Source organism: Canis lupus, chromosome 9 (genome assembly GCF_003254725.2).
Source record: "Canis lupus dingo isolate Sandy chromosome 9, ASM325472v2, whole genome shotgun sequence".
Lineage (NCBI taxonomy): Eukaryota > Metazoa > Chordata > Mammalia > Carnivora > Canidae > Canis > Canis lupus.
Window position 1 is genome coordinate 54,552,539 of NC_064251.1, and position 21,949 is coordinate 54,574,487.

The 21,949-nt window shown below is 53.4% G+C and overlaps 1 protein-coding gene and 1 long non-coding RNA gene across 2 annotated transcripts; both read right to left on the reverse strand.

The window, feature by feature from the left end:
• Positions 1–5,784: 5,784 nt before the first annotated feature.
• Positions 5,785–7,179, reverse strand: LOC118355770 (uncharacterized). Its single transcript, XR_004818847.2, has 2 exons — positions 7,034–7,179; positions 5,785–6,077 (listed from the first exon to the last, which is right to left on the reverse strand). It is a non-coding gene; the product is annotated as an uncharacterized LOC118355770 (long non-coding RNA).
• A 47-nt stretch (positions 7,180–7,226) lies between these two features.
• PRDM12 (PR/SET domain 12) lies at positions 7,227–21,541 on the reverse strand. The gene is made up of 5 exons (XM_025475499.2): positions 21,319–21,541; positions 19,351–19,541; positions 17,733–17,888; positions 8,936–9,047; positions 7,227–7,639 (listed from the first exon to the last, which is right to left on the reverse strand). The coding sequence occupies exons 1-5, from the start codon at positions 21,539–21,541 to the stop codon at positions 7,227–7,229; spliced, it is 1,095 nt and encodes a 364-aa protein (XP_025331284.1).
• Between the last annotated feature and the right edge of the window lie 408 nt (positions 21,542–21,949).

The window sequence follows — 21,949 nt, forward strand, 5'->3', positions numbered from 1 at the left end:
GGGAGAAGCAGGCTCCATTCAGGGAGCCTGATGTGGGACTCGATCCCAGGTCTCCAGGATCACGCCCTGGGCTGAAGGCGGCACCAAACCGCTGAGCTACCTGGGCTACCCCAACATTTCTTTCTAAGCAAAGCTCCCAACTATGCCTGTCAATCCTGCAAGGCAGTAAACGATATAAATTCTGGAGCCCCATGGGGCATGCACATACCAGACGCTTGCCTGGAGGAAGAGAGCTACAGAAGGGTGAGAAGATCCATCTGTTGAGTCTGGCCTCCGCCATAAGAGGGCAGTAGTGTCCTGTGAGCCAAGGTAACCCAGCCCGCTAGGGAGCTAGGCCTGGGAGTGTCCCTAGACTAAGAGTAGGGTACTCTTGACATCATCCACTTTCATCCCAAGAGAGATGGACATAACCTCAGCCCCTCCCATCCTCACAGCACCCACATTTAGGGGGCCTGTCACAGCATTGGGATTATGAATACTGTCTACTATAGAGTGGCTGATTCAGTGTCTGTCAAGAGCTGGCTTTCTGCTTCACAGACAACTGACTTCTCGCTGTTTCCTCATATGGCCCAGAAAGGGTGGAGAGTCTCCAGCGTATCTTTTATAAGGCACTAATTCCTTTTACAAGGGCTCCACCCTGGTGACCTCATCAGCTCCCAAAGGTCCCACCCCCTCATACTATTAACTTGGGGGTTAGATTTCAACACACGAACTTAGGAGTGACCGTTCAGTCCACTGCAGATACCTCTTTACAGAGGAAGAAACTAAGGGCCAAAGAAAATTAAAATTCACACAGCAGTTGGTGGCAAGGCCAGTGTTCCTTCCCACTGCACCCGCTTTACCCCAAACCCTGCACCATTTACCAAACACTTCTCAAGGGCCTTGTTGTTTGTTGGTGAATGCTCTACAAACATGTTACTTATTCCTCATGCTTGGCCCATCTTGGAGGTAGGAACTGCTATTCCTGATGGTCCCTTGGAATCTCTGAGTCCCACAACAGATCTGCAGTTGGGACTGGCACCCAAGACTCCCCACCAGTGCTGCTCTCTCTGCATTACACTTGCCCCTTTATACCATGTGGATAAATGGGCACCTGGATACAGAGTGCACATCCCAGAGGAGCTTATTAGGAATATGGATTCCTGGGACGCCTGGGTGGCTCAGTGGTTGAGCATCTGCCTTCAGCTCAGGGAGTGATCCCGGGATCCAGGATCGAGTCCTACATCAGGCTCCTTGCAGGGAGCCTGCTTCTCCCTCTGCCTATGTCTCTGCCTCTTTCTCTGTGTCTCTCGTGAATAAATAAATAAAACCTTATAAAAAAGGAATATGGATTCCTGAGCCCCATTTTGGGCATCGAGGTGCAACAAAGGTGGGGTCTTAGAAGCCTCTGAGTGTGTTTAACTCCCTCAGTGATTTGGATGGCCTATCAGGTCTAACATTCATCAATTGCCCCCACATCCACCTACCTCCAACCTGTGCACTTTCCTCAGGCCGCTCAGCCATCTCTTACCTGGGCACCACCTCCTGGCTTATCTCTGAGATTCTGCATTTGCCCCTCCTGCCATCCAATCTCCATATGGCAGCCAGAGTGAGCTTTTATTTTTAAATTTTTTAAAGATTTTATTTATTTACTCATGAAAGACACAGGCACAGGCAGAGGGAAAAGCAGGCTCCCTGCAGGGGACTTGATCCCAGGATCCCAGGTATCACTACCTAAGCCATTGGTAGACGCTCAGCCACTGAGCCACTCAGGTGCCCCAGAGTGAGCTCTTAAAACCACGTCAGGCTAAACCACTTTCCTGCTTAGGACACTTCTGGCAGCTTCCCTTCACACCAAGAATAAAATCCAAACTCATCTTCACTGGGCCCTGACTGTGTGACCTCGCTCCCCTAACCCCATCCCTTACTCCGCTGCAGCTAGATGTGCTGGTCTCATCTGGGTTCCATACACACCTCTCTGGTCGCCACCCCCCAAGATCGGTGCACTTGAGGCGCTCTCTGCATGGAATTCTCTTCCCCTGGGCCTTTGTGTGGCTGGCTGCTCCTCCCCACTCAGACCTCAACTCAAATATTACCTCCTCAGAGGAGCCTTCCCTGATCACCTTCTCTGGAATAATCCTCAGTCTCTTTTTTTATCACTTGATCCTGTTTCATTTCTTGTCCCTGAATGTTCACGTTTGTTTGCTTATTTATTGCAGACTTCCTCTACTGGAACGTGAGGACTCCAAGAACCAGGGACTTTAGTTCTGTTCATCATGTATCATTCATTGTGTATCAGTGCTTGGACCTGAGGCCCCATCCACTCTCTGGAGACAGTAAACAAGGGACTCAGGGGTGGGACTTTCAAAAGCAAACCAACCAATTCAGAGCCCACACCCTCAACTACCTCCTTTATGGGGCTCACTGTGGGCCACTCTCCCCCTGCCCTAATCCCGCCAGGGGCCAGGTACCAGACAAGTAGGGACAGGCTCTATGCCCCAGAGCCCGCTGAAATTATTCAAATCAGCCAAACCTAAATCTGCTTACCCTGCCTCACCCACTCTTTCCCATGGAAACCATAGTAAAGTCTCCTTCCCCCCTCTGCCTCCTGGTCGACCCATGGGGCTCTCCGTGAGCACCTGCCTCTTGTTTGGGGAGGGAGTTGTGAGACTTACAAACTTCTTTCTTCATGATAGTCACTTCCACGTTTGCATGACTTTCCACACCCAGTTAAAACAAATCCTGCCCACCCTTACAAAAGCATGCAATAAATCCTTGGTGAGTAAGCGAATAAGCTTATTCAGGAAGCACTGGCTGTCATCCACCAGCGCCGCACTGGTGCTGCAGGGGCTGCAGAGCTGGTTCCTGTGCTGCCCCAGCGGCCGAGATGCTGAGTCAAGAGTTGAGGGTGGGGGGGACCCCGGAGGAGAGAAAGACCCTCCTGACAGTAGTGGCAGCAGAGTGAGTCTGGGAAAAGAAGGAACTGTTGACAACTTAGGTTGAGGGGACAACTTAAAGTAACCGACAAGGACATTTTGAAATATGTGACAGTAGAGGCTGCAGGGACTCTGGTCTGGAGCTCTTGCCCCTGTCTTCCCACTGACTTTACTTTGTACTCTATTACAATGCTACAAGCAATTGCAGAAATGGTCTAGTCAGAGATGTGCACAAAGATTTCTACACATGGACTCTCATCAAAGTATGACTTCTTCCCCTAAAAACCTTGGAAATGGCCTTAATATCTATGCATGTCCATGAGTTTGTTGATAGTTCTTCAATCGAAAGATGAGGTCTGGGGCAGCCCCTGTGGCACAGCGGTTTGGCGCCACCTGCAGCCCAGGGTGTGATCCTGGAGACCATGGATCGTGTCCCACGTCAGGCTCCCTGCATGGAGCCTGCTTCTCCCTCTGCCTGTGTCTCTGCCTCTGTGTGTGTGTGTGTGTGTGTGTGTGTGTGTGTGTGTGTGTGTCTATTATGAACAAATAAATAAAATCTTAAAAAAAAAAAAAAGATGAGGTCTGTGCTTCCTCCCCTTGGCTGCTCCGACAGATAGCATATGTCAGAAGTGCCTCTATGTCACCCCATAGAGGGTGTCTAGAGGAGGGGGATGTGCACTCTGTGGAAAGAAGCCTGAGGTGTCTGCTGGAAATGCAAGCACGAGGATAGGTGGGACTGGACCAAACAGCTGCCACCTGCTTCTCTTGGAGCACTTGCCTTTGAAGCCCTGAGCCAACCTGCAAGAAGTCTGACTTCCCCGAGGCAGCTACATTGCAGGAAGCAGTCAGAGTCAGCATGGGTGCTAATCAGCCACTATCCATAACTTTTCCCACCAGCCATTGACATTTGTCCCAGCAGGCCAGCTCTGAGGTGGGAAGGAAGCTGAACATTTAGGATATTTGTTCCTCCATTTCAAGAGATCCAAGGATAATGGATATAGCAAAGGGTAGGAAAAGAGGAGGTGGGCAGCTGCCTCAGATGCCCTCTGGGGGGATGTTCAGCGGGGTGGGTGGTAGAAGAAGCTACAACCCTTCTTACCCACCAAAGGCATCCTTGTATTAACAATAGCTTCCATTAATTGAGCATTTATTCTGTGCCAGGCACCAGGTCATATGCTTTATTCATTAATATACATTTTCTCAATCCTCACAACATCCTTTTCCATTTGAGGAAACTGAGGCATAGAGACGCTAATTGACTTTCCTCCAGTCACAATAGCCAGGGAAGCACAGAGCAGGGTTTCAAATTCAGACCAGGTGCCTCTACCTAGAATTCTCTACTCCTGGAGTTCCTGAATCATCCAATAAGGAAAAAAAGAAAGAAAGAAAAGAAAAAACATCTTGATTGGAAAGAAAGAAGTAAAACTGTCTCTGTTCACTGACAACATGATCAGTTACAGAAGTCCTAAGGAATCTACAAAAAAGTTTCTAGAATGAGTAAGCAAGTTTTGCAAGCCTGAAGAATAGAAGGTCAGTACACTGCATCCCTGTGAGATATGCAGAAAGCCCTTTGCACCGACCCTGTGGACTGACTGGGATGTGGTTGGCCCACTGGTCACAAGCATGGCTTCTGGGGTCAGCAGCCATGGCCAAAACTGCTCTGCCACTCATGGCTGGGTGACATGGGCAAACGATTTACTTTCTAGCTCCGTTTTCTTCCACTTCAAGTGGATATTAGTAGTGCATCAGGGAGGAAAAAAGAGCATCAGCTTCACAAATTTGTGGGGAGGATTCCCAGAATAAATGCACTTAAATCCCTAAGGCCAGAAACTGCCTGCTGTGGTGTTTGCATGCTTTTGTGGGGAGGAGGGGGGTGTGCACTCTGTGGAAAGAGGCCTGAGGTATCTGTTGGGAATGCAAGCACGATAAGACACTAGGCCTTTGGTATCAGACCTTCCAGCAGCATGCACTTCTTCAGGACTCCATTCCCCTCTGCTCACCCTCATCTCTCCTGCACCACACCCTTCCATAGGTCCGCGGCAGGCACAACAAATGCACTTTAGCCTGCAATGACAGCTCGCTGCCACCAGGTGGGTTCTGGAGCCTGGGCTGTGGACCCTGTGCTCTGGAACCTGGACTTCGCAGAATGGAATTACCGAGAGCCATGTGGATTTTTTTTTTTAAGATTTTATTTTATTTTTTTAAGACTTTATTTATTTATTGATAAAGACACAGAGAGAGAGGCAGAGACATAGGCAGAAGGATAAGCAGGCTCCCTGCAGAGACTCCGATGCAGGGACTTGATCAAGGACCCCAGGATCATGAACTGAACCCAAGGCAGATGCTCAACCATTGATCCACCCAGATGCCTTGAGCCATGTGGATTTTTGATCAGAGGCCCCACTGACTTCTCTGAAGTCTGACTCCTAAAGGAGGCCAGCAGATATTCTTTGGGAATATCCGAAGCTCCAAATGGGGGTGATCTGCACATAAAAGTGCAAATTCAAGTGTCTTCAGGTGTATGTGCGCCTGTGTGCACACATACATGGCTAAAAGATGCATAGAGATGTGCCTGTGGGATGCCAGTGAGCTGAAAGGGTGACCCTCACAACCAGCATGTGCTGGAGTACAGGTGTGAACTCACACTCCCCAGTGTGCACACCTCCTCTTGGCCAAGAGGTGCTGGACAGGAGAGCCAGTGCCTGGCCCCGCATGGAGGGCCTTCCTGCTCTTTCTTCTCCCTCAAGGAAAGTCTGGAAATGGGTCCCCAGAGCATTTGGAAATTCTAGGCATTGGGAGAGCACCTGGTGGCCATCTTGGTCCACTCCCATGGGCTGCTTGAATTCTCTCAAGTTATTCATGAAAATGAAAAAAAAAAAATTAAGTAAATCTTTACTTGGGGGAAGTAACAATGTGAGATGCCAATGTTTGAGAGTCAGCTGGAAGCCTGAGGGATATGCTCAGCCCCTTCAGAGATTCCCGGTTGCTTTGAATGGTGGCCATCTCTTTAGGAGCTGACATCCCAGTTGTGACAGAGAATTTTCCTTTGGGGAGGGCATAATGGTGACTTTCAAAGCAGTGAAACAACTCTCCCCTCTCCAGTTCCTAAGCACTTTCCGTATTTCCTTTTCATGCAGATCAATGTGTCGACCCCTTCAGATGCTAAGTGATAAATGTTCCAAGTAATTTTTATTTTAGAATACAAGAGAGGTACAAATGTATTTACAGTAGTACATATACAATCAAATAATATATATCACAGTTTCGTAAATATCATTTTAGATAAATATTTACAAAGTTAAAGTGACCATTTTCTGGAAGTAGAACACAGTTTCTTGAAAACTCTATACATTTTACACTTTTCATTATTATTATAGGTTCTTTATTTTACAAAACGCCCTACGGAATTCGGGGACGTGACCGCAAGGTGGAACAGGCGACACCAGAGGGCGCCCAGGGCCAGAGTCTGGGGCGTCAGGGGAGGGTGCGGGCGGTCGGGGCGACCCCCTTCCCGGGCGACACCCCCTCTTGCCCCCAGGATCCCGCACTGCTGGGAAGTGCAGTCCCCGAGGAGAAGCCGGTCTTGCCCTCCTCCCGCAGGAGTGTGGCTAGAAGGGGAAGGGAAGCTTCTCCTCCCTCAGCAAGAAGTCAAGATGTAGGGGAGGAGGCACGGCTCCAACTCTCTCGTGTTACAGATGGGGAAACTGAGGCCCTAGGAGGAGCAGGGCCTAGCCCGGGTCCCCCAGTGGATACCCGTCTGCCCTCGCGCTGTCTGCCCCGCGCCTCGCCCCTCCCCCTCCCCGGGAGCCGGCTGTGGGGTAAGGGGGCCAGAAGGACAGAAGGGTCCGCCTGCCGGGAAGAGCAGGTCTTGGGTCTCTTCTGGTTGCCCCAGTGCCCCGCCGGCCCCCAACGCTCAAGGTCGTGTCCGTGACTTGCAACATCGCGGGGCACCAGCCCCAGGGGGCAGCCGGAGGAGCCCCGCTCCCTCCCCCAAGGATGCCGGCCCGCGCGGCCCGCGCCACAGCAGCGGGGGGGACTCGGGGGGTGGAGCCGGGCGTGGGGACCCCGAGCACGGGCTGGGTGGCCTGCAAAGGGACGCTGCCCCTCGGTGTCCTCACCTGCGAGACGGAGCGAAGACCATATGCCTAAGGGGGCACTGGTGGGGCGCCCCGGCCTCCTGCGGCGGGGGAGGTCGAGTCCGGATGGAGCAGCCCAGGCCGGCTCTCCGCGGGCAGCGGGCAGGAGGCGCGTGCGCGTGCGCGGAGGGGCGGGGCGGGGCGAGGCGCGTGCGCGTGCGCGTGCGCGGGGCGCTCACAGCACCATGGCCGGCAGGTGGTGCGCCGCGGCGGCGGCGGCGGCGGCGGCGAGCGCGGGCGCGTGCGCGTGCGGCGCGGGCAGCGCGGGCGAGTGCGCCTGCAGCGCGGCGCTGGGCGGCCGGTGGCGCGCGCTCTTCTGGTGGGCGCGCAGGCCGGCCAGCTGCGAGTAGGCGCTCTGGCACACCTGGCACTTGTAGGGGCGCTCGCCCGTGTGCAGGCGCACGTGGTTGCGCAGCGTGGACGACTGGCTGAAGCGGCGGTTGCAGAAGCGGCACACGAAGGGCTTGTCCAGCGTGTGGATGCGCATGTGCGAGCGCAGGTTGCTGCGCGAGTTGAAGCCGCGGTGGCAGATGACGCAGCGCATGCGGCCCGCGGTGCCCGCCGCCGAGTCCGCCGGGTGAAAGTCCTCTGGCCGCGCGGGCGGGGCCCGGGAGGCAGGCGGGGAGCGGGGAGAGAGAGCAGCCTCGTTACGACCCGCGCCGCCGCGACCCCGCCCCCACGCCCCCCCCCCTCCCCGCGCTCCTCCCCGGGCCCCGCCGCGCACCCCGCCTCGGGTCCACGCGGGTGGGGTGAAGCTCTGCGCGGCCAGAGGGCGAGAGGGGCGCGGGGAGCCCGGCTTGGGGTCAGATAGGAGCTGGCCTCCACACCTTGATGTGAGGCCTCAGGGACTCCGTGACTTCACCTCCAAGCCTCAACGTCCTCATCTGTAAATCGGGGACCTGCCACGACCTCACGGAGCTATCTATGCACGACTCCACGAGATGATCACACAAAGCTGCACTTTACCTCCCTTAGCCTGTTTACGGGAAGTACCTGACTCAAAGTAGCCTTCTGTAAATGGTAGCCTTCCATAGAAGGCTCCCCCCACCTCAAAAAAAAAAAAAAAAAAACCCACCACCCTTTCATTTTTTCATCCCACAAATATTTACTGAATGCCTACTATGTACAGGGCACTGCGCCTCACCTTCCTCATTGCTGAGATGGAGGTAAGAGTATTACCCCCATAAGCCTGCTGTGAGCCTCAGAGAAATTACTGTTTGTAAAACATTAGCTGCAGAGCAAGGGCTGTATTAGTTCAAGGGTTTTATGAGGACCCAAAAGGGATGATACCTGTGAAAGGTTTAGCTCAATACTTGGCATGAACTAGGTCTTGAGCAAATGATGCCGATCGTGTTTGTTGACTGGTGTCCCCCACAACATACACACACAGGCACACTCTGCCCCACCTTCATTCAACAGGTTTATACCAAGCATCTATACCAGGGACAGAGGGAAATGCACACTATCAAGGCTGGAAGGGGGTTTAAAGATCATCTCGCCCAACATCTTGCCTTTACAGATGGAGAAACTGAAACCCAGAGCCATTCCCAACATTGTACAGCAGAACTGGAACTCAATCCAGGCTCCCACTGCTTGGCCTCTTGCCCCTTCTACCTCACCCTCTGCCTCTCTGGTGCCCCCCACCCCAGCCTGCCCTCAGACAATTTATTTTGTCCGGAAAACCCACAGCCATTGGTGTCCAGATTATGGTGGTGACTCTGGGGGCACTGGCCTGCTTGAGCAGGTAGTCTCATGGTCTCCATACTGCTGAAGATTGAACCAGGGTCCCTGGAGACCAGGAGCCTCCTTGCCGCAAACACATGCATACACTCATTCTGAGTTCCAGGGGTCCCCTGTCATTATGGCCTCATGGAGACTACCTACCATGCTTGTTCTTTTTCTGCTCCTCCTCCAGCCCAGGCACACCAGGGATCCCCAGGAAGGTGTTGTGTGAGTTCCCATACCACACCAGCAGCTCCTGGTCAGGAGGAATCATCTACAGGGAAGAAAGCAAGGTGAGGTCAGGGAGACAGCAGTCCCGGGCAGGGGTGGTAGTAGTGGTGGCCGTGTGAGAGTCAGGGTCTCTGCACATCCTCCTGCAGCCAGGAGGCAGCTGTCCTGCACCTGCCATGGAGATGTGCATCCAGTCTCAGCCCTGAGGAAGCCACACTAACCTGCCCTAGCAAGCTGCATAAACCCAAAAAGCCCTAGGATGCTCTGCCCACCTGCGTCCCCCTCCCAGACCAGGCCTTCTCACTATATCTGTCCCAGCTCTGCTGCTGGGAATGGAGCTGCTGCCCAGCCATGTAAGAATCCCCAAACTGACAGCAACAGAATGGAAGCCTTGCAGCAAGTCAACGCCATGGAAGCAGGAAACCTAGAAAACTTTTCATTTCTTACTGAGAGGAACCAGAGTCAGCCAGCCCTCTGGTGTGCAGGGCTGAGCCAGATGTTCCCAAGGAGCGGGGGCTGTGGGGCACCCTATGGTACTTGGTTACATCCTGTCTGATAATGTGCTGGAAAGTCTCTCCTCCAAAACGCCCACAAGGCAGCACCACGTCACATGTACTTCCTTCCCTATCACAGGCTCTGCGTGACTCCATGCACACGTCAGATGCGAAAAAAAAGAAGCATTCGGGAGGAGGAACACCTCCACCTCAGGAAATACTGGGGGCACACAGCCTTAAACAAAATCCATCTCTACAAGGGAAAACTCCACAAATGGTGATGGTTTTCTGCTCGTCCCAGGGGAGGACCTGCACCAGGGAAATGGTGAAGGCCATTGGGAGGAAGATGTTCGCAATGACAGACCAGGGAGGCTGTGGATGGCCTGATCCTGAGGTGACCCACACTGCAGGATGTCCCAAGGGGCCCACCAGGCCTTTGGTGAAAGCCTGTTAGCCCTCCCAAGAGGGGAACCGTTAGGCCCCAACCAGCTAAGAGAAGCGAGAGAGATAGGGCACCTGCCTGGCTGGCTCAGTCGGTGGAACATGCGACTTTTGAACTGAGGGTTGTGAGTTCAAGCCCCATGTTGGGTGTAGAGATTCCTTAAAAATAAAACCTTAAAAAAAAAAAAAGACACTTGAAAGAGGGGACAGCCCTCACCCTCCCAAGCCTGCACCCTATACAGCTGACTTTGGCACCTATCCTGGGGGTCACTCTGTGATCTTCCCCAAGAAAGCTGGACACGCCCAGGCAGCAACTGGTTTGTTTTCCTAATGAATCCTCAACCACCTCAAAGGAGTTGAAGTGCCAAAATGAGATGGATACCATCACGGTATCTGAAATCACACAGTAGGTCCCTCTCACTCGGGCTCCCTGGTTACAGAGAAGGCCCCGCCCCTTCCACCTGCCTCTGGCCTTCGGACCTCTGCCACATGCAGGGTCCGTCTGTACCACAGCTTCCTTCCTCTGGCCAGAGCCAGGAAGACCCTCAGGCCATCACAGGCAGCTCTGCTCACCCTGAAAGGAGAGAGTTGGGAGAGGAGGAGCAGAGGAAGGAAAGTATGAGGGGGCCTAGCCACAGCCATCCTCCGAAGACTGTCTGAGGTCACCATGTCCCTGCGCCCATGGCTCATGAAGCATCAGGTCAAGCCCTCAGGGTCACTGAGTGACTAGAAGGCAGGCAGAGAGGGCCAGACCAGCTCGGATGTACAGAGTTTGACTCTGGAAGAAACCAGTACCATCCCTGAACCCAAGGAGAATCAGGTGAAGAAAGCAGACAGATTAGAATCTGGCACCATAGCAAATGTCCTCGAGGCCATTCACAGCCACAGCCATTGTCCTGGAGGCCGGTGGCAGGACAGAGCTGGAGGCGCTGCCAGAAAGCAGATGGAGAAGACAGAGGTTTTGTGAGTCCCCTAGAGAAGAGGAAATTGCAACTAAAATATTTAAGATCAATTCATTGTGAAGGAAGCTGCTCTCTGCGTGACGGTACAGATGGGCCCTCTGCTACCTGGTGCCTGGGTGACCTTCGGCAAGCACATGGCCTCTCGAAGCTTGTCTCCTCTATTGAGAGGGTGGGGGAACATGATCCCTGAGGTCCCTCATCTCTGAGACACTGACTGTAAGTCACCTTGGACACTATCCCTGACCCCTGACCCCTGGCTTCCCTTTTCAGAATCATGGTTCTTCAAAACCAACCAGTCCCTCCCACCCCCTCATCAGACCTGTCTGAACAGGAGACAATGCTACAGAGGTCACACATGTCAGGGTCCATGTGGGCTCCCCACCTGCTGAGCATGTGACCTTGGGCAAGTTGCCTTATGTCTCTGGGCCTCAGGATTTATAAAACCGGGATAGCACCACTGCTCTGGGCTCACTGGGTCAGGGCTCAGCGGAGCCCTGCATATAAAACATTGCAGGGTGGACGGACAGAGGAGCATGTGTTCTAATTTTCCCTGAGCACAGCAATGTCTCGGGAAGCTGGCCAGGCTCTCTGGGACATCGAGTCCCCAGGTTGTCCCAACAGGGCCTGCAGTGTGGCCTGGTTAAAACCTAGGGTGCCTGGCAGCTTTGCCTTCAGAGACTGGCAACGGTACAGGCTGGGCCCGAGAGCCCCAAGGACACGAGCCCCTCCCTGGGCATCCCCAGGGAGAACACAGCCCTGCAGGGGAGGTTCAGCAAGTCCCCAGCAGATGTCACCTGAGTTGCACCTCCACCTCTGGGGGAGGGGGAGGAATCAAATATGGAAATTAGCATCAGCCTTCTCGTTTTAATTGACAATGACAATTGTTCTTTAATGTTAATTGGGAGGCACCTGGGTGGCTCAGAGGTTGAGCATCTGCCTTTGGTTCAGGTCCTGATCCCTGGGTCCTGGGATGGAGTCCCATATCAGGATCCCCACAGGGAGCCTGCTTCTCCCTGTGCCGGTGTCTCTGCCTCTCTCTGTGTGTCTCTCATGAATAAATAAATAAAATCTTTTTAAAAATGTAAATTTGGGGCATCTAGGTGGCTCTCCAACCCACTTTGATACCCAAAGTCAGATGCTTAACTGACTGACTTTGGCTCAGGTCACGATCTTGGGGTCCTGGAGTGGAGCCCTGTGTCAGGCTCTGTGTCCAGAGGAGAATCCGCTTGTCCTTCCCTCTGCATGCGACTCTGCTCATGATCTCTCAGTCTCTCTCAAATAAATAAGTAAAATCTTTTTAAAAATTAAAAAAAATATATATATAATAAATGCAATAACAACAGTGGTAATGTATGAGGAGAAGCCAAGAACTCTGGGCTTGCACAGATTCTAATATTATTCAACATGATTGTTTGGAATCTTGTTTTCTAAATAAGAGCTTCGATATTGACTTTAATATAAAGTGCATCACTTATTAACTAACACTTTTTTTAAATGTACTAAAATAAATCTTACTAGTTAATTTCAGAAAGTAAAACCACAATGCAGACACATTGACAAAAACGTGTAAATACATCAAGAGGATAAAGGATGAAAAGTGGCTCTCTCCCCTACCCTGGACCCCCAACCACTGTGGCCAGTTTTCTGTACATCTTTCCCCAGAAGGGTTGGTCATTTTAAGATTACTAAAAAACACTGATTTAAGGTTCCTAGGGAGCAATGTGATGGATAGACTGGCTTCTATTTTTCCACACGAGATATCTGATTTTTTAAAAATAATGAGCATTTATTACTTTTATACTATATATTTATTTTTTTATTTTTTATTTTATTTTTTTTTAATTTTTATTTATTTATGATAGTTACAGAGAGAGAGAGGCAGAGACACAGGCAGAGGGAGAAGCAGGCTCCATGCACCGGGAGCCCGATGTGGGATTCGATCCCGGGTCTCCAGGATCACGCCCTGGGCCAAAGGCAGGCGCCAAACCGCTGCGCCACCAGGGATCCCTATTTATTTTTTTAAAAAAAAGAAAATCTAGGGGCACCTGGGTGGCTCAGTCAGTTAAGCATCCATCTCTAGATTTTGGCTCAGGTCTTGATTAGTTTAGGCCCCAGTTGGTTCCACGCTGAGCATGAAGCCTACTTAAAAAAAAATCTATTAAGAAGAATCTACTGGAGGGTGCTTGGGTGGCTCAGTGGTTGAGCATCTGCCTTCAGCTCAGGTCATTATCCCAGGGCCCTGGGATGGAATCCTGAATCGGGCTCCTCAAGGGAGCCCGCCTCTCCCTCTGCCTATGTCTCTGCCTCTCTCTCTGTGTTTCTCGTGAATAAATAAATAAAATCTTTAAAAAAAAAAAAAAGAGAATATACTGGAATTGAGAATGACAGAGATACTGAGAAGCAAGCCATCAGCACCAGGGAGGCCAGAAGTGGAGTGTCTGTTGGCTCTCAGAGCTCTGGGAAGCTAGTGGCAGCCCCTGACCTGGACACCTGGTCTCTGCTTGCTCGCTGGTACCCCTCATGCGATAACTGCAGACATCAAGACCAGGAGACCCTCAGGACCAGCAGCCTCTTCCCTGAGATCCCAGGTTCCCAGGGGCTTGGCAGCTGACTGCCTAAGAGCAAAGAACAGCCACTGTCCCCCGCCCCAGGCCTCTCAGTCCGTTGATGCTGTGGGTTCTTTACAGCCAACACTCTGGCATGGCCCTGCCAGGACTCTCCGTTGGAGCTAGGAGAACCAGAATTACAAGTGCTCTTCATTCACTTCTCTAGGCAACGGGGACTGGCTCAGGACACATGATAAACCAAATAATTCTCCCAAGAAACTGAATCCCGTACCATAAAGCCCACCTCCCCAAGGTTCTGGGAGAATGTCAGGGACTGAGTCTTCCCTTGACAAATTACATAATCTCTCAACTCATGCTTCTAATTTTTTTTTAAAGATTTTATTTATCTACTCATGAGAGACACAGAGAGAGAGGCAGAGACATAGGCAGAGGGAGAAGCAGGCGCCACGCAAAGAGCCCGATGTGGGACTCGATCCCGGGACTCCAGGATCACGCCCCAGCCCGAAGGCAGGTGCTAAACCACTGAGCCACCCAGGGATCCCTCAACTCGGGCTTCTAGACCTTCCCTACCAGCTGAGACGTTTTGTCCTGCCCCATTTCTGAATTTTTATAAATGGAAACTGATCGGATTTTGGTTTGTTTTCTTAATATAAATTTATGTCACACTGTTGAACATGCTCCCAGGAGGCTCTGACACCCTCCTTTTCCCCCCAGGCGGTACAGAAGCCCTAGTCTAGAAGGATCTCAGTGGCATCTGGATGAATATCAATTTCCATTGTACCACAGATGTCCTGACACACCAATTAATAGAGTTCTAGCAGATACATATTGGCCAGGGAGGCCTCCCAGCATGGTGACCAAGGGCTCTCTGCTCTGGGGTCAGACAGGCCTGGATTCAGATCACAGCTCAACAACCTCCTGTATCTACTCAGTTTTGTCATCATTAAAATGGGGATAGTGATAGTATGTCACAGAGCCGAGAGGACTCAATTCTTAAAAATTTGCTAAGAACCTTAGCATGGTACCAGCGTGTGGTAAATGCCCCATGGATGATGGCGTTATTAATGATGCTTATTATTAATAATCAGAGTGCCCTAACTGCATCCACCCATGAGCAAAGTCAAAAGAAAAATAGTGCCAAGAAAAGCGGACATGGGATTCTGGGGCAGCAGGCTAAATCACTTGGGTGCTTGAAATGAGAAGGCAAATAGCAGAAAGGAAGAGCCCACACTTCAGGGCACAATAATCTGCCAAAACATAGAGAGGGAACAGATGGAAATTTTCTTTCCAGTTCTAGAGTCCAAAGCTTTCATAACTTATTCCTAAATCCCTTCCTTGCACTGAAGTTTGGCATCAAAGGTCTTGCTTGCTGGGGTAGCTGGTTTTGTTGAGAATGGGGTCCATATGTTCCCCTTTTGATCCACCTCCCATCACCTGCAGAAAGACTTATTCATTCAACATTGAATGGTCACTTGCTATATGCTGGGCACTTCCTAGAAATGTCATTTTCGGCATCTCACATTATAGTAAGTTCTTCTGTGGTTGAATCGATGAGGAGAATGCCCCAGGAATAGCATCTGTAGATCCAGCCAGATGCCAATCCCACCTGAGGGTTCTCCACGGACTGGCTGGCCTTGAAACCTCATCTCCATTTGGAGAGCTATTATTTTGACTTTGTGGAAAATTTGAGAGCAGCAACAGTGTGTCCTGCTTATTGGATAAAATGTGCCTTCCTTTTTTTTTTTTGGCGAGTAATGGGTTACAGTTATGGAATATAAATGGCAATTCTAAGTGACAGAGTAAGAAAATGGATCACGGCAAAGACCCATCCCCCTGGCTAACTCGTACACATGCACAGAATAAACCGTCCATGTATTCCAGAGACTTCAGGGAGTGGCCTGGGGGACAAGCAATTTCTTCTGGTGAAGCCTAGAAGGGCCCATGAACCCTGGCCTCTGCCTAGCAGCACCATGGGTTGTCATACCGGCCCAGATACACCGCTGGTGCAGTAAGTGGAATCTGACATTGCCGCAGAATAGTTTGAGAAAACTGCCACCATGAGAAAGGTGCCCAGCTTTGCTGATTAAAACTAAAATGATTAAAAGTAGAATGACAGTGAAGTGATATTTTGTGTTTCCTTGTCCCTCAAACAGTCCTCAATCTCCGTAGGTTTGCTACCTCTGGGCAAGCATTAGCAGCAAATCAGTGGTATCTAGCTCACGGTATCCTATATGATGCTATTTCTTTTTCCAAGTTAAATCCTTTTATCAAGTTAAATCCTGATGAAGTATAGATGACTTTTTTTTTTTAATCTTATAAATTCAGAATATTGCCTGGAGATAGTATTCAGCCACTTTGCTCTCTGACTTCGGATTTCTGTAGAAATTTCCTTCCTTCCTTCCTTCCTTCCTTCCTTCCTTCCTTCCTTCCTTCCTTCCTTCCTTCCTTCCTTCCTTCCTTCTTCTTTCTTTCTTTCTTTCCTCTGTAGAAATTTTGATTACTATTTCCTGGCTCTGCTGAGCCATCAGCCCGTGTGACCTGTGCAGGGAGATGAGCTGACACCTCCGAGTCGGCCCCAGCCAGGAGTCCTTTGGCCTGAATCTTACAAGCATTCCCACTGTCTCTTGTGCGTGCATGTGTTTGAGTGGAGGAATGGAACGACTATGTGTCATCTCATCTGTATCAGGATGGCAGGAAGCAGTGCACGAATGTGAGGATGTGTGTGTGAGCCTGAGAAGGTGAAGATCCTGGAGGATGCTCTCTGCTGGAAGTGAGGTTCAGCCACACCTGAGGCTGATTCTAGAATGTCTTGTGGGGAGTCCTTGTTCCCACAGGGTGGTGGCCCAGCCAGATGATCACAGGAGCCACCTTTGTCCTAGGCTTGGGACACCTTCAGTACTACCTTCACACGGCCCCACTCTGTTCCACTTCATTTGAATGCCAGTCCAGAAACTGGGCACCTTTTTTACCCTCCACTTTCAGTCCTCCCAGAGTCCACCTCTCAGCTGGGACCCACACCCTGACCACACCAGTCCCCAGGCCAAGACCATTCTGCCGTTATCTCTGGGATATTTCCTGAACCCTAGTTCTTGAGGGATAACTGGACCTCAGTTCCAGAAGCTGCTAGGCCCCAGTACCCCTCAGGCCTTAGAAGGACTTGAGGCTCTGAGTTCCAGGGAGAAAAAAAGGACTGTAGGGAAATCATTCTCTGGCCCTGGGAGACCTCGTTCGGACCTCTCCAAAACTCAACCAAGCCCAGCCCCACCCAGGAGGACATTGTGCCTTTTTCCAGTAGGGCAGTGGAAGCATGAGGTCTAGGCAAGGGTTGGGGGGGAGCATCCCTCCCCCGCCCCCACAGCACTTCCTACCAATCTGCCATGAGCAAGGAGGGCAGCTTGTCCCACTCCTGGGCCAGATGCTGAGCAAATTTCCTGCCAAGAGACACTGTCCAGGGAGGGTTCCGACAGCATGGCCCCACCATGGCTACCACCACTCGGCTTGCTTTGGGCCATCAGCCCCTCCTCATACACCACGAGCTTTTCTGCCTCTGCCTGAGGTCTCCCGATGGAGAACACCTCCTTTTTCCATCCTGCTGAACCTTCCAGGGACCTCGGCCTGGCTTAGCTACCCACAAACACAGGATGTGATATTTATCTGCTGCTACCTTTCCCTTTCCCTCACCTCTAAGAAATTCCACCCAGCACAGGCATTAGTACTAACATCCCCCCCCCCCCCCCCAGTGCCCGGTAAGAGCCTCTGCCACCAAGTGAACCCAGCATCCTTGTCTGCAAACTGTGGATAATTGAAGAATCCTCACTCGTGGATTAAACATGCAAGGATTAGAAAGGATAATGCAGACACAGCCTAGAAGAAGCCTTACACACCGAGTGATAGATGTGCCATAGCTGAGGCTAGAGTCATGATCCATGTGTCATCAGTGTCCCATGCATGCAGAACAAGGGACAACACACAGCTAAAATGCTGCAGACCCTCACTGGGGACCTCACTGTGGAGGTGCTCATGACATCCGCAATGGCATAAAGTCTGAAGTTCTGTCCTTTCTGATCTACAGCCCAGAAGCTGCCATGAAGCTCATGCTCCCAGAGACCATGATGCCAGGGCCCCAGTCCTACGGCCTGGGCAGGGCCAGAGGGGCCAGCATCAATGCTCCTCCATCTCCCGAAGTCCCTGGATGTGGCTGCCTGCACGCCTTCTCCTGGCTGTATCCCTTCCCGGCTTCATACAAAACGGCACACACACTCACCTCAATGGCCTTATAGAAGATGCTGGTGCCAATCTGGACAACCTCCAGATTCTGTTCCTGCTCATTTCGTGCACACTTGATGTAGGTCATCCAGCTTCGGTGGTCCTCCTGGCTGGCATCAATGAAGTAGCGCACCGTGCCATCCTCATTAAACACCTGCATGCAGGTAAATTAGGGACCTGGGAGTGAGGCAGGCTGGGTCACATGTGCCACCTGTGGCCAGGCCAGGCCCGTGCTGGCATATCTGCACACACTCTGTTCTCACAACCGCCCCAGGAAGGGGGAGCAGCTGTCATCATCTCAGTTTTCCGGCTGAGAAAAGGGAGGCTCTGAGCAATGCAGTGACTTGCCTGAGGCTAGCCAGCTAGAAGTGACCAACAGAGTCGTCTCCAGGGCCCCACAGACTCCTGCTGCCATGTGCTCCCCTTCACCGAAAGAAAAAGGGTTCGTAAGGGATCAGTGACTCAACAAAGTGGCATCCAGCTAACTCCCTGGAGATGCAGAGCAGCGGAGAGCACAGACCAGGACCCCCAAGGGGGACACAGGAGCCTGGAGAGGGAAGGCTGCCTCACCGTGGCACCCTGGTCTGTCCTAAGCACTCCCGTGGGAGCTTAGCTTAAGAGTACCCAGAGATCAAACTGGACCCCAACTTCCTAACCTAGCAACAAATGGAGAAGATAACTACTGCCCAGGCCTCCAGGGAGGGAGGAGGTGAGGTCAGGAGAGGCGTCTGGACCTTTGCTCTGTTCCCTTCCTCCTGTTCCTGTGACCAGAGGCAAGATTTGTCACATTGGGCTCCTCCAAGGACTGTCTGGTGAGGGCTGTAGGGGAGATTTGTGATGGGAAGGAAATGAGATTAGGGAGAGGGTGCTCCAGCCTGGCCTCTGCAAGGTGAGAGCCCCAGGAGGAGGAAGTGCTTCGGGAGTGGCTTTGTCCTAACGGTGGTCCACCGTGGCTTCTGGCACTGTCAGCAGAGAGGAGGGTCAGAAGGCCCTGGATGGAGGCCTTTCTGAGCTTCAGTTTCCTTCTGTAAAATGGGAATAATAATTCACGGGGCTGAAATCATTTGACGGAATGCGAGCCCCTGACTCAGATAGCTGACTCAAAGCCAGTTGGTCCCGGATCATTTCTAGGCATCATTATTCTGCCTGGGTTGAAAAGCCCATTCTTAGGAAGCACTGGCCCCTTCCATTCTCCATACTAGCCACCCTCACTCCCAGGCTAGGGTGGTGCAGAGGGGCTTTTCTCGCAGCCTCCTCCAAAGAAAAAGAATCCAGGTGGCTGGGAGGTCCCTCCCAGGGTTGGCTTCCCAGCTTTCCGTACAACCCGGGGCAAGCAGGCAAGCGACAGGGCCTCCTGGGTCTCAATGCCCTCCTCTGTGAAGTAGGGCCAACAGCAGTCCCTAGGGTTGGCCAGAGGAAAAACTGTAAGATTTTCAAACAATGGCTTTAGCAGCATGGTTTGGGGAGGCACCTCAAGCCATAGGGCAGTAGGATCCCCGCTCGGGGAGCAATGGGTCTCAGGCGCCCCAAGCGCCCAGCAGTGGCGACAGGGACAGAGTGGCCACTGTCTGGGGCCAGTCCCAGCTGCACCCCTCTCCTCCCTGGTCCTCACCTACCTCCCACATAAGGTTGTTGTTCTTGCAGATGTCCACGTGCTCCGGGGCGATGACTCGGCCAGTGAAGGGACCCATCTCGGTGCCCGCTTTGATCCACGTCTTGGAGAAGATGCCGAGGCCCTCGCCTGGGATGGAACTCTGTGCGATGATCACCTCCGCCGGCAGCACCAGGCTGGACAGCTTCTGCACCTCTGTGACCACCACGGGGGTGGGGTGGGGTTCCAGGTCAGAGTCTGAGACTGGGGACAGCCAGCCCTTCCCCGCTGGAGACCCAGGCCAGTGCTGCCCAGCCAGACCGACCTCAGGCCCACCCTGGAATAACTCGGGAGAAGTCACTGGGGTGTGTGTGTGTGCACAGAGGAGTGGGGGAAGTGGAGGGACTGGTGCTCAGCTCAGGAGTCTCCTCTGTTTGCATCCTGGGGACACTCTGTACCCTCCAAAGCTCTCGAGAGGTGCTTTGGGGCTCATTTCTAAGGTGTTTGTTTTGTCTCTCCACTAATTCTCAAAGCATCCACAACTATCCTGCCCTCCACCCTGCAAGAATTTAAGAACTACTGTGCCCACAACAGCCTGTCGTTTTTTTACAAAGGGTAAACTGAGGCCAGCTCCCATGAGGAGGTGATAGTCAAGCCAAGACGGCCCTTCCTCGTGAAGCCGGGCGCTCACGGTGCCTCTCTGCACTGAACACAGGGCGCTGTCGAAAGGACCCCTTGTGCGACTCGGAGCTCTGGCTACCCATTCCGGGGTGCGGAGGCCTCGCGGAGCCTCGGGCCAGCCGGCTACAGCGCTGGGAAGAGACCTCAGGCGGAGAAAGCTCAAAAGGAACGCGGGCTGCGGGTGTGACCCGGGGGCCACCTGTGTCTCCCGGGGTGCCCGGGATCTGGGGTGCCAGAAACGGTGGCGCTGGGGCCCAGGCCAGCCCTGAAGTCGCCTCTCTGGGCGGGAAAGAGCTGGGCGGCCCCCAGCCTCCCCCCCTCCCCCCCGGGGGTCCCTGCCGGCCTGGCAGCCCGAGTGGGGGCGGCCTCCGTGTCTTACAAGGTTCCCCTCTAAGCTACCTGGGAAAATAGGCGGCGAGCCGGCCCGCTGAAAGGGGGGGGTTAAACGGTGTCCATTGCGGCGCGGCCGGCAATTTGTCACGCTGTTAAAGTGATAGCATTCATTCGGCTCCATTCGAAAGAAATTGCTAATTCTAAATTCATTAGCCCTGGAAGAATGCTGTAGCAGTAAATTGTAGCTCAATGCGGAGGGGACTTGTTTAAAAGGGGCCGAGGAATTCCCCTTACAAAAAGGGGGGATTAGATGGTTGACATAGCGTGAATGGAAGTGGAATTAGTCTGCACGGTAAATTAAGAGAGGAACAGAAATCGTCACGGGGGAAGAGAGGGCGACGCGCAGAGATGCCAGCGCCGGGGAAAGATATTGTTTGCAGGTTGATGAATGAGGAATAAGAACTTGAGACATCTTAAAGATAAGAAACTTTTCTCGCTCTCTTTCTCTCCCTCGCTCCCTCGGCGGCTTTCTCTGCGGGCCCGCCCGCCCTCCGCCCTCCGCCCTCCTCCCCAGCCCCCCTGCCTTTTAAAGTTCTCGGTTTAAGTGGGAACTTTCGCGGGTCAAGCCCAAGTTAACTAAATGAATTTTAAACCCCTTCTTTTTGAGTCAACTGCTATTACACGCCTAGTAAGGCTTTAAATGCCGGGAACCCGCCGGCTCAAAGGGGTGAGGGGCGGGCAGGAGGGGGGCGCGGGGGGCGCAGGGCCCGGGCTGCCCGGACGCCGCGATGCCCTCTCCAGCCGCGCCGGGCGCCGAGCCGCTTCCCGCCCCCGCTCGGGCTTGGAAACTGAGGCCCACCGCGCGTCTGCCCCGCCCTGGTTGGCGCGAGCTGCCGCGGCCCCCGGGCGTCGCCAGGCTGGGACCCCGGCGCCGCGGGGGAAGGGGCGCCCCGGCCTCGGCCTCGACGGCGCGACTCACCGCCGGAGAAGGACTGCGCCAGGACCTCGGCGGTGAAGGCTGTCTTGGGGCTGGCGTGGTGGCTCTTGTCTTCGAACAGCTGCTCGCCCAGCACGTTGCGCCAGCGGCCGTACAGGAAGCTGTGCAGGATGTCGGAGGTGATGACCTCGGCCAGCGCCAGCCCCGGCGCCTTCAGCCCGGTCTTGAGCACCAGGGCCTCAGCCGGGAGCACGGAGCCCATCATGGGCGGTCCGGGGCTCGCCGGCGCCGGGGACGGACGGCCGGGCCGACGCGGGGAGGTGGCGGGCGGGCGAGAGGGCAGCGGAGGCGCGAGAGAAGAGGGCTGCGCTGGAGGAGAAGGACGAGGAGCAGGGGGAGGACGGGGACGACGGCGGGGAGGAGGAGGAGGAGCAGGAGGGGGAGGACGCAGGAGGGAGCGGGAGGCGAGGCGGGCTGGGAGGAAAGTGAACGAGGGGGAGCGAGGCGGAGAGGGAGCGAGAGATGGAGAAATCGGCAGAGGCGGCTGACGGCGCGGAGGGCTGGAGAGCCGGGGTGGGGGTGGGGTGGGGTGGGGTGGAGGCGGAGGCGGGTGCGGGGGTGCGGCCGGGTGGGAGGCGGGTGGCTGCGGAGAGACGGCGGCAGGGGCTCTCGG